This window comes from Panthera pardus, unplaced genomic scaffold (genome assembly GCF_024362965.1).
Source record: "Panthera pardus isolate Hobbes unplaced genomic scaffold, ASM2436296v1 HiC_scaffold_13, whole genome shotgun sequence".
In the NCBI taxonomy this organism is placed as follows: Eukaryota; Metazoa; Chordata; class Mammalia; order Carnivora; family Felidae; genus Panthera; species Panthera pardus.
In genome coordinates this window covers 200,281,075-200,293,048 of record NW_026526688.1, presented here as the reverse complement: position 1 = coordinate 200,293,048, position 11,974 = coordinate 200,281,075, and the positions used below count along the sequence as shown (strand labels likewise).

The 11,974-nt window shown below is 52.2% G+C and overlaps 1 protein-coding gene across 2 annotated transcripts; it reads left to right on the top strand.

Moving 5' to 3' along the window:
* The first annotated feature begins 479 nt into the window (after positions 1-479).
* LOC109269708 (MORF4 family-associated protein 1) lies at positions 480-8,028 on the top strand. Of its 2 annotated transcripts, XR_002081228.2 has the most exons (3): positions 480-983; positions 1,498-1,584; positions 7,245-8,028. XR_002081228.2 is itself a non-coding variant. In XM_019453764.2 (2 exons), the coding sequence occupies exon 1, from the start codon at positions 587-589 to the stop codon at positions 968-970; it is 384 nt and encodes a 127-aa protein (XP_019309309.1). In that variant the 5' UTR covers positions 480-586; the 3' UTR covers positions 971-983; positions 7,245-8,028. The 2 variants fall into 2 exon arrangements, 1 of the variants encoding a protein (XP_019309309.1); XM_019453764.2 differs by lacking the exon at positions 1,498-1,584.
* The last annotated feature ends 3,946 nt before the right edge of the window (positions 8,029-11,974 follow it).

Below are 11,974 nucleotides of genomic sequence, written 5' to 3'. Positions count from 1 at the left end.
CCCAAAATGGCTCAGGTTCAAATTCTGACCAAAAGCACTGTTTTTAACCAGTTTTTCATCTGACGGGTTTATTGAATTAGGTTAAATGAATTAATCTGAGCACTTACAGCAGTGCGTCCCTGGATGGTAAGCGCTCTGAACGCCAGCCTGTCTTATTCAAATACGAGGGAGAGAGAATTGCTTTCACTTAAAAAAAAAATTAAGTAAAAGAAAAAGTCCGGGACGTAAGAACCTCTGCGCTCCCAAAGGCCTATTAGAGAAGGGGGCGGGGCAGGGCGCGGGAAGCAGGTGGAGGCTGGCGTGCGCCCGCCCGCTACGGAGTCCCCTTTGCGTGCGCGCGCCCGCGCCTGGGCTCGGTCCGAGGCGTGGCCGTAAGGGGGCGGGGCCGAGTCCCGAAAGTGGCGCGAACACGCCCACCGCCGGTGACGGCTGCGCGGACTCCTCCGCCGCCCGGCCTCCGTGTGGGTCCCAGGGTTTGCTTCCCGGAGCGGTTTGCAAGCGGACGGCGTGAGAGGAGGAACTCGCAGAGGTAATTCGGCAGCACTGCTGACCCGTCGACGCCCGCGGCAACGGTTTGGCGGGACAGATGCGGCCCTTGGACGTCGTCGAGCTGGCAGAGCCGGAGGAGGTGGAGGTGCTGGAGCCCGAGGAGGATTTCGAGCAGTTCCTGCTGCCCGTCATCAACGAGATGCGGGAGGACATCGCGGCGCTGACCCGGGAGCACGGCCGGGCGTACATGCGGAACCGGAGCAAGCTGTGGGAGATGGACAATATGCTCATCCAAATCAAAACGCAGGTGGAGGCCTCGGAGGAGAGCGCCCTGAACCATCTTCAGAATCCCGACGATGGAGTCGAGGGCAGAGGGACCAAACGGTGCGAGAAGGCGGAGGAGAAGGCCAAGGAGATCGCGAAGATGGCAGAGATGTTGGTGGAGCTGGTCCGGCGGATAGAGAGGAGCGAATCGTCGTGAAGGCGGGCGGGCGGTAAGGCCGGGGGGCCGGCGGGGCCCGATGCGGGTCCTGGTCGTTGCCGTCAGCGTGATTGAACAGTTTTCTGGGTGGTAGTAATATTCCAGGAGTGAAGGTACAGCCTCAGTCGCCCTGCGTCGGAAATTGGGGAGTGGGAGCAAAGTTGAGGTCAAGAGGAAAATGGGTGCGTGCTAGATTGGACAGGTGCTAGGACGTCCAGAGTTTTGTGGTTCCTCCCGCCCCCGCTGGCAATTCAAGAAGAGTTAAAATAATTTCGAGTTTGTCTTTGTGAAACCCCAGAGTCAGTCCCAATAGGACAGTTGCCGCAGGGAGAGTTGCCTAGGCACTTGGCGGGGGCGGGAACCAAAGAAAACCTAGCCCTTAGAGCAAAATAGGGGAGGGTGAGAACACAGGGGGGAAAAAATGGGAAAATGTGAAGCTGTAGGCGTTTACTAGAAATTTCCAGGTTCGTGTCAGAGGGTGGGTGGTTAATTTAAATTTTTTTTTTTTTTTTTTTTTTTAACATCAGGTTGCAGAAATCTGGGACTCAGTGTCTTGATGGCAAATTTCTGCCAGTTGTGCGTCGGGTTCACAGCTCATGGACTCTGGTCACCTGGTAAGGCTGGGCTGACAACTCGAGGAAACTGAAACAGCTTGTTGTTTATTCTGGTTTTTTTTTTTTTTGTTTTTTTTTTTTTGGTTTTTATCCGTGTGGCACAGTCTCCCCTAGGGTCAATGGTTATGTATCCGCACCAGAGGAGAATGGGTCTCCTGGGTGCACAGCAAGCCAGTAAAAAACTGACATGGAGCTTTTGCAGTGAAGAAGGATAGGCTGTTTATAGGTATGACACCACCTAGGAGAATGGGGACCGCATGCTCCAAGTGCGAAGCTGCCCAGTGGCTTACAGGTGAGGGTTTTGGTTTTTGTTTTAAGTAGGCACAATGCCCAGTGTGGGGCTTGAACTTATGACCCTGAGATCAAGAGTCGTGGGTTCTACTGACTGAGCCAGCCAGGCACCACCCCCCACCCCCACCCAAGTGAGGGTTTTTAAGGGTGAAATTTGGGGCAGGAGGCCCCTGAGAGCTGTAGATTGGAGGTGAAGTCGTTAACACGTGTTACTTAGTTATTTCTGCTGCCCCTTCGTGTGGTCTCAAGGAACTGTGTTTTATGTTGAGAGACTTGGAATCTGGAAAATATCTCTATTTCTTATGTTAGAGATTTCATTAGGTACATCTGATGGTTATGTTGACCAGCTGCTTGTACCAGCCTAAACTAACTGCTTCTACGTGTACAAGTTGGGGGGGGGGGGGGGTCGCATTCCTTCACATTCCTTTGAATGATATGCGAGCACTCCGGTCTCTTGGGCCTGGGTCTGCATGTTTCCTGGCCGGTCCAGCCGTGCCTGGGGACAGTAAGATCTCCAGAATTCGTTCTCTCGTCTGAACTAACACGACGGATGCCGGCTTGAGTTGGGTTAGACTGTCCTGAAAAATAACTTTTGTCCGAGAAATACTCTTGCAGGGGAAATGGGGCTTAATGAAAAGTTGTTTCAGTTGTCACGTTAAATCACGTTACTTTACCGTGTCTGAAATGTTGGGGCATGGCCTTGCACCTTGCTGTTATCCATGTGACCTGATTGTTGTCTGGGACTTGTGTAGACGTGGGACCAGAATCTTCTACCTTTAGAGGTGCATGGACGACGGTCCTTGGGTGTACCTGGTGACCCGAGTAGGGGTGAGACTGCTGTGGGGAAGACGGAGAAGGAGTAGAAGGCAGTCGTAGATGGGAGATGGTTGTGTGTGTATTCTGGAACTTCACTTCCCGTGGGACCGAGGAGAGCTGTGTTCTGTGGCATATTGTCTGGGCTGTGTTGCGCCACCTGCCAGGTGACTTTATGTAGGTAACCTAGCCGACCCTGAATGACAAAGAAGTTTGGACAGGGAATGACTGAGTACCATCACTGTGGTAATGCGGGCGTTCCGGAGTATTGCGTCAAAGAGACCATCTACAAAGGGTCCGGGGACACTGGAGAAAGGAAAAGGCAGCATCAGGGCCCATCTAGTTGATCAGGGTAGACCTCACCAGGACTGGAAGTCAAAATCAGACATGCAATAAATGTTTGTTTGCCTTGAAAAACAAAGATCTCTAAACCCCCCCCCCTTTTTTTTTTCAAATAAATACGTTGTTCAAATGGCCAAAGTCCCTGCATGTGTTAATACATTTCTTTTGAAACGAACGTGCTTCTTTGCAGGACCGAGCTGCTTGAAGTTTGAGGTTCTCTGTGAGCCTGGAACCGTGAGGGAGAATCGCTTGTGGCCGGTGCCGTGGGGATAAGATGACAGGACAGTGAGCTCTTGACAGGGATGAACTTGAGGCCATCGTCTGGCCTGAGCCCCTGCTTTTCAGCAGCTGAGGTCTGTGTAGCCAGTGGGCGTGTAATGTGCTTCCCGTCTGCTCCAGGGCAGCAGGAATGTGAAGGGAAGGCCTGGACCTGGACGAGCTGGGACAGTTAACTGCACCGCAGGGTGCCTGAGAGCCAATGACTGTCCTTGAATGCCGAGTACAACTTCTAAGAGTAGAAACCAGTGGGGGCATCAGAAGCTCAGGGAGGGACTTGAGCTGCAGCTCTGGGGAGTGACTGGGGGGCACTGCGGGGACCAGTAAAAGTGGGGAGCAGAGGAGAGAGGGCTTCATTAGAGAACTGATTCCTGTTCATGAGCTGTGCTAATGGATGCTCAAAGCCACAGGACAGGCAGGGTGCAATTTCCAGAATCGCGCCAGAGGGGGTTCGATGAGAACACATACATGTTTATAATGACAAGCCGAGGTACAGGTCTGGGAATAACGTGTGAAACAGGCATTTTTATAGGAAAGTACCTGGGCGCAAAGGCAAGTCCTTTAGAGAGGCTGTTTCGGTCTCTGGAATCCTGGTCTGTGCTCCTGCCCTTCTGAATTTCTCAGTGGGAACAGAGGTAGTGCCGGGAGCCATTGAGACCGAGGAGCAAGGGAGCCTCGGGGGTCACGTTTGTAGCGCGGGAAGCTTAGTGAGGTCTGTGGGTCGGGGGGGGGGGGGGGGGGGGGGGGCGGGCGGGGAGGAGGGGGGGAGGCGAAGCAAGAATGTGGGCGCTGGTGCGGGTGGGAGTGGAGGGTCTGCGCTGGATCAGGGGCGTGGGAAGGACCGGCCAGCCTTTCCTGGGGTTGAGGCTCAGTGTCTCTCTGCATCCGTCAACCCCAAAGTCTTTGTGGCTACAGCCCCCAAGGTTTATTTCTCGTTCCTGTTCATATACACTGCAGGTTAGTTCCTCCGTGTTTTCTTAATTCCAGGAGCTGGCTGAAGGAGCACCCCTGTGGGGATATTAGGGACCTTGATTCAGGAAACTTAGTTACAAGTTACTTACTGATTTAAAAACAGATGTTCTGGGGGTGCAAAACTCGTATGCACGTGTTTCCCCTTGATTAACTGATTAATTGACCATGGATTGTATTCCTCCGTTGGGGTTGCATTTTATCTACTCAGTCTTTTATTTTGTTTTTTTTTTTTTTAACGTTTATTTATTTTTGAGAGAGAGACAGAGACAGAACGCAAGCGGAGGAGGGGCAGAGAGAGAGGGAGACACAGAATCCAAAGCAGGCTCCAGGCTCTGAGCTGTCAGCACAGAACCCAATGCGGGGCTCGAACTCGTGAACCGCGAGATCACGACCTGAGCGGAAGTCAGACACCCAGGCGCCCCTTATGTGTCAGTCTCGATGCCAAGCCTCCTTCACGGTCAGGGCCTTAAGAGTCTTCTGAAGCATTTTTGACCCTTGGCCCTTCTGCGGAGCACTGTGGTGACGAGCTAGTGGTCCAACTCCTGCCTGAGATGTGGTGGAATTTGGAGGCCAGGACTTTGTGTGTATTTCCTGTTGTAACTCATAAATTCCCCCTCCCCCCCCAGGTGGATTACGTATCTGTGGAATTGAAACGACTTCCAGGTCCCCTAGAAAATTTGAATTGCCTTCTCTCAGTTGCTCTGCAATCGGCCCATCGTGCCCAAACTCCCCTTGCTGTGAAGTCTGAAATTCTATGTTCTGTCCTCCTCTCCAGCCGTCGTTTGCCATCGGCTGGCTGGTGACGACTGAGTCTTCAATAGTGTTTTGTGGCCATACTTCTCGGGGTTTTGTTTCTTCCGAAAACATCCGAGTGTCCAGTATCCGTCCACATGGCTCACTGGGCCACTTTTCAAAGTCTCTCCTTAAGCGTTAGCTTACCAGCGAGGCCCTCTTCTTCTTCCTGTTTAAAGCAGCACTGCCAACCCCTGTCACTCTCTATCCTTCGTTTTTCTTCTCACTTGCCTGACATGTGATTACTAATTTGTGTCTTACCCACTTCTCCCCTTGGAATGTCAGCCCCTTGAGGGCAAGAGATTTTTGTTTTGTTTTTTAGAGAGCACAAGCTGGGGATTGTGCAGGGGAGAGGGGCAGAGAGAGAGAGAGAGAGAGAGAGAGAGAGAGAGAGAGAGAGAATCTTAATCAGGCTCCACGCTCAGCTTGGAGCCCGATGTGGGGCTTGATCCCACGACCCTGTGATCATGATCTGAGCTGAAATCAAGAGTCTGGATGCTCACCCGACTGAGCCACCCAGGCGCCCCAGGAATTTTTGTTTCCTGCTGAATTCCCAGCACAGAGACCAGTGCTCGGCTGCCACATGGTTGGTACACGATACTCCTTGAATGAATGAGTACCAACTCGGTATGTAAATGTAACCTAAATTTGTGTCTGCTTATCAATGCAGAGAACTCAAACCACAGAAACGTCAGTGTTATTCTTGACTCCTCCCTCCTTCTCAGCAACGCCTTCCTCGCTCTATCACTGAAGCACATTGATTCAACGTCCAGAATGCACCTTTGATTTGCCCACCCCCCTCCACCTGCCCCAGGCCACTAGAGCGATGCTCTCCCAACTGACCTCCCTCCTTACAGCTTAACACCAATCTTCCTCCTTCGCTGTCAGCTAACGTGAATTGGCTATGTTGATTCCCTGGCTTAGAACCATTTCAAAAATTCATTTTGCTACAGAAGTCTTTATTTACTTACCACTGTTACTTAGCTCCTGCTATGTATCAGGCACTGCTCTAGGCACTGGGGGATGCAGCCGTGAAGAGGCAGTCCCAGAGTCCTGCCCCTGGTCATTCTAGTGGTGGAGATAACGGTAAACAGGGGAAATCAAGTAGCTTGTTACCTAGAGATGAGTGCCAAGGACCTTCATTCATTCATTTGACTTGAGAAACGAAAGCCCAGGAAGGATTAGAAGTCCCCAAGCTGGTAGTCTGGGGGTCAGAGCCCAGTGGGGTAAGGAGAGCATCCACGCATGGGAACAATGCGGTGCAGCTTGTCACAGCCTGAGAAGGGCAAGGAGGGCATCCGTAGAGGAAGTCAGTCCTGTGAGGTGACTCAGCCCAAGGGGAGAGAAGGGTGTGCATTCAGGGGGCAGACCGGCACAGGGACTGGAGGCTGACCAGGGAAAAGGTTTCCATGCAGGAGAGGGAGTGCCAGCAGAGGGAGAGAAAGATGAAAAGAAAGAACACTAGAATGAGCTCCATGGTATTGGGTTGAAATTGGAGGTATCCGTGTGAACTTGTGGTTCTGTGTATACATTCTACGTTTATATAGAACCACAGATGTGTGTGTATAATTTATGTACACACTTACAAATGTTCCCTAGTTCTGCCTGTTGGAAGCAGCTGGAAGCAGTGACATCCCAATAATCTTGAGTACCCTGGCTCTCAGATCTTGGCTTCTAAATACCATTTTCCACTAAAAGGGACCAGAACTTCATGGAGAAACGGTCAGTTCCAGAACTGGAGCAGGGAAGGCCCGAGATGTGTGCAGACATCTGGCTGAGACGGAAAGCAAGGGGATGTCCAAACAAGGTTGGGGATGAGTTAGAAGGACACAGAGGCCAGCTTGAATGGAAGGGCCCCACTGGCAGATTGGATACAGTGGGATCATCACAACAAACCATGGTGGCTAACGTTCACGGTGCAATGACGAATATGGGAAACCACGTATTCACTTAAATATGAACACATGAGTGAATTACATGCTTGACGAGGAACAGAACATTTATGTAGCTTCAAAGTACCTCACTACAAAATGCTAACAAGTTACAAAGGTGGCAGGAATAGCTATAGTGGAGAAGGCTTTGATTTGGGCAGTGGGAGCCCATGCAAGGCTGCTTCTGCGTCCTTTTGACGTATCCTGGTCATTCTTTGAACACATCCTTGCTTTCTGTTCTAGATACATCCTGTGCTTTTCTTTCCCCAACGCTGGGCCTGTGGCTGGCTGTTTCTTCAATCACCATCTTAATCCAGTGATCAAAGTGGACATGACCAGAAATGGGACAGATTAACACCTCGTGCCATCTGATAAGATGCCGTGAGAAGAGCATCGCATCACTTCTGGGACATTCTTGCCAAAGGTACGCAACCCAGGCCCAGTCACGAGCAAACCTCAGACAACCTCAACTCGAAGGAAATTCTGCAAAATTATTAGCTCGTAATCCTCAAAAGTGTCAAGGTCATGCAAGTCTGGGAAAGGCGGCGTAAATGTGATCCCTTTGCTCTATAAAAGACCTTATTAGGAACAATTGGCTGGGCGGGGTGCCTGGGTGGCTCAGTCAGAGGAGCCTCCGACTTGGGCTCAGGTCATGATCTCACGGTTCGTGGGTTCGAGCCCCGCGTGGGGCTCTGTGCCGACCGCTCGGAGTTTGGAGCCTGCTTTGGATTCTGTGTCTTCCTCTCTCTCTCTGCCCCTCCCCCCTCCACTTGCGCTGTGTCTCTCTCTCTCAAAAAGAAATAAACATGAAAACAAAAAAAAAGAACAGTTGGCAAAACTTGAACCGGGTCTTGAGATGAGATGGCGGTGATGGGTTGGGGTGCGTTTTCTGACGGCGGCGGCTGCCCCGTGATCACGTAGGGGGGTGCAGCTTGGAGGACATTCACTGAAGTCTTCAGGGTGGGAGATCAGCAGATCAGCGGCTTATTCTCAGATCCTGCGGAAAAATAAAATTCTTTATACTCTGCTTCTGAGTCTTCTGTAAGTTTGTGATTTCCGTGAGCTTCCAAATTTAAAGTGCCTCTAAAATGGTTGATAAAGGAAAGCTAAAGACCTTTTTGAAAGTTGAGTGTCATCTCTGGAATGTTGCCGTCGGTCTCCACCTCTTACTGGGCATTTATCGTGAACAACAGCACATAACCTCGAGTCTGTAAGCCAGCAGCGTTTTCGAATTTCTTGGTCAGGAAGTTCTTTCCAGATTCATCCTTTCAAAAGGCTGCCTCTTTGGGGCACTTGGGTGGCTCAGTCGGATACGTGTCTGACTTCGGCTCAGGTCATGATCTCATGGTTTGTGGGTTCGAGCCCCGCGTCGGACTCTGCTGACAGCTCAGAGCCTGGAGCCTGTTTCAGATTCTGTGTCTCCCGCTCTCTCTGCCCCTCCCCCGCTCATGCTCTGTCTCTCAAAAATAAATAAATGTTAAAAAATATATATAGATAGATAGATAAAGTCTGCCTCTTTTCCTTTTGACCAAGAGTTATTAATAAAATCACTAAGCATTGTTATTATTTAAATTTTTTTTTTTCAACGTTTTTTATTTATTTTTGGGACAGAGAGAGACAGAGCATGAACGGGGGAGGGGCAGAGAGAGAGGGAGACACAGAATCGGAAACAGGCTCCAGGCTCCGAGCCATCAGCCCAGAGCCTGACGCGGGGCTCGAACTCACAGACCGCGAGATCGTGACCTGGCTGAAGTCGGACGCTTAACCGACTGCGCCACCCAGGCGCCCCAACATTGTTATTATTTATATGTGTGATGTTACTGCTCCTACAATTCATAACTATTATTATAACTATTGCTATTACACATTGCTTTGCCTTAAAATGACAAATGCGAGAGGTTTATGGCCGAAATCTGTCAGGGTTCCTAGTTGCCGGCACAGAAGCTGGCCCTAGCCAGTTAGGCAGTTTCCAGAAGCTCAGGGAGGGCTTGAGAAGAGACCCAGGGTGACGATTCCAGGAGCAGTCCACACCGCAGAAGCGGCCCGGGAGGAAGCTGGCCCTGCTCTGAGCACAGGATGCTGCTTCGGTTTACTGTGCCCTCGTCTGCCCCAGCGGCGGGGCCTGGACTCGCGCCGTCTGCACAGCCAGCCAGAGACAGCCCCCTAGCTCTCCCAACCCTTCGCCGGCTTCACTAGCGCCTAGTCGCATTGGGCGTGGATGAATCCGATTGGTGGATGCTAGGTCACATGACAGTACTCTGGCAAGAGAGTCTAGTATTTTCAGCTTAAACGGGGGTAGATAGACTTGGCACCTATCAAGGTGCATAAGTGACGAATTCCCCAAACACAAAAAGGGGTACAGATGTTGAATGGCCAAAATGAGTCACAAGGATCCGCTATGCAGTGCTTATGAGGCACGTGCTGACTAAATGTGGCTTAAGCAATATGGCTTTGTATCTCCCGTAAGTCCAGAGGTACGTGGCTCTGAGTCCCTTTGGCAGCCAGGACCTCCCAGCACCATTCACAGACTGTGATGTAAGCAGCACCCACTGGGGCTGTGCAGTGGAGTGACCCTGCTGGCCACTCAAGCTCTTCTTTGACCCTCTTAACTCTGTCCTCATTGCCCAGTGGCTGCAGCAGCAAGCATCACGCCGTCACACAGCAACGTCTAAGACCTGACAAAGTGAGAGGGTGCGTTTTCATAGCTATGTGCTTTGTTTCTTTTTTAATCAGGGAGGAAAATCTCTGCCAGCTAAGGGCGGCATATACGGTCGTGCAGGTCGTGCACTGCACAGCTCTAGGGGATGCCATTCATGTTACAGTCTTTGCACCTTTGATCAAGTTCTTGTGACAGTTTTCCTGCACCTGCCACTACTGGGTCTTGAGGAAGGGGGCCTTTCCCTAATTTGTAGGAACACACCTTGAAGGCTGGCTTTGGCCGTGTTCCTCAAAGCCACCGGCAGCTCTCAAATTTCCCAGCGGCCAGCGGGCAGGGATTGGCTGAGGAGCCCATATTCCTGGAGTACGTTTCTGCCACACGCCTGAACAAAACTGGGCCTCTGTGACCAAGGAGGGAAGAGGGATGGCGGCCAGTTGGGTGCATCGGTGCCCGCCCCAGTGACAAGGAGCATGCTCAAAGAGTAGGGGCTTGACTGAGTGATTCAGAGATGGAAGAACGTGGGCCATAAAAAGGAAGGAAATTTTGCCACATGCTACAACACGGATGGACCTTGAAGACATTCTGCCAAGTGAAACAAGCCGTGAAGACAAACAGTGTACGACTCCGTTCACAGAAGTTCCCCAGAGGAGACAAATTCATGGAGGAAATAGAATAATGGGTCCAGGGCCCGGGGGACTTGCTGTCTGAAGCTGTCCGATACAGAGTTTCACTTTTGCAAGAAGAGAAAGTCGGGAGCTTGGTTGCACAACACTGTCAATCTACTTAACGTCGTATGTGCACTTAGAAATGTTACGTGTTTTCACCGCAATTAAAAAAAACCCCAAACCTCCTTTAAGCTAGTAATCCCGGGTTACAGAGTAATGGAGTCCATTTTGGGGAAATGATCTGAGCTGGAGACGAAGTTTTAGGCGTGAACATATTAATTGAAAAGCCTACTTTTCAAAAACAAAAATAGGAGCCTGGGTGGCTCAGTTAGTTGAGTGTCTGACTCTTGGTTTCCGCTCAGGTCATGATCTCATGATTCTTGAGTTCGAGCCCCGGGTGGGGCTCTGCGCACCCCCCCCCCCCCCCCCCCCAGCCTGCTTGGGATCCTCTCTCTGCTTGGTTTCCGCTCAGGTCATGATCTCATGATTCGTGAGTTCAAGCCCCGGGTGGGGCTCTGCACCCCCCCCCCCCCCGCCCCCAGCCTGCTTGGGATCCTCTCTCTGCCTCTCTGCCCCTCCCCTGCTCTCTCGTGCGCGATCTCTCTCAAAATAAGTAAGCAAACTTAAAAAAACAAAACTACGAAGAACCGTATCTTTAATAATGGGCGAATGTGGGTCCACGCATGCCGGCAAGTTCCTTGTGGCCATCAAGAAACGCAGGTTGGACATGGCTTTTGCCTTGGAGGACCTGGCTGCCGGGAGCCCCCCAGCCCCCCGGAAGTTGTGAAGCCCGCGGAGGTGACCGTGGACTTCACCCAGGAGGAAGGGGTGCTCCGCAGCCTGCCCAGGGGGCTGACAGAGCACCACAGGAGGCTGGTTTCTGGGAGCCGCGAGTGTTCGCATTCCAGAGGGAATCTCCCAGTTGTGAGGGAGGAGAGGGAGCAGCCAGATGGGGTGAAGGAAATTCCAGGGCAAGCGGGCAGCTATGGGAACTGCAGAAGCTGCTTTGGGAACTGCAGAAGCTTCTTCCAAAGCAGGACGCTTTGATACAGCCTGTCCTGAGGGGTGAAAACAGACCGGCCCTGCCTGGGGATGAGGAGGGCCGGGGACCGTGCGGGCCGGCAGAGGAGCCCCAGGTGCCCTGGAAGGAAGCGGCCAGCTGCTGTTTCCATCCCCCAGCAGTGGGGTTTTCAGCTGGAACGCGTGGGAACCACCGGGGTGAGGACTCAGAGAAGACCCCTCCCTCCAGGCTTTCAGGGTGTCAGGACGGGGGAGGCCCGGAGGGCCAGGCTCAGGCTGCGAGGCTGGAAACCTCTCCTACGACCTTGCCGCACAGGGGGGTGTTCTCCCTGTGCGTCTGGGGTGGGGGCAGAGTCTGGGGGACCCGGGTCAGGGGCCTGCACCCCAGCTATCCGCGAGGGCGGGGATCGAGGGCTCTGGTATCTGCAGCTTGGGGGGGGGGGGGCTGCCCCCGCCGCGGGTGACAATTTGTGACTCACTTGTGAAGCAGCAGGAAGAAATCCGATTCCAGCCCCGCCTCCCCGATCGTCCCATTAGCTTGACTTTCCGTGCTTTCAATGGTGTATCCGCCCCCATCTAACCTGCCGGGGCTCCCCTCTTACAAAACCTGTGCCCTGCTCTCCCCGGCG

Coding starts and splice junctions, on each gene's coding strand:
- LOC109269708 (XM_019453764.2), top strand. CDS start 587: ATGCGGCCCTTGGACGTCGTCGAGCTGGCAGAGCCGGAGGAGGTGGAG.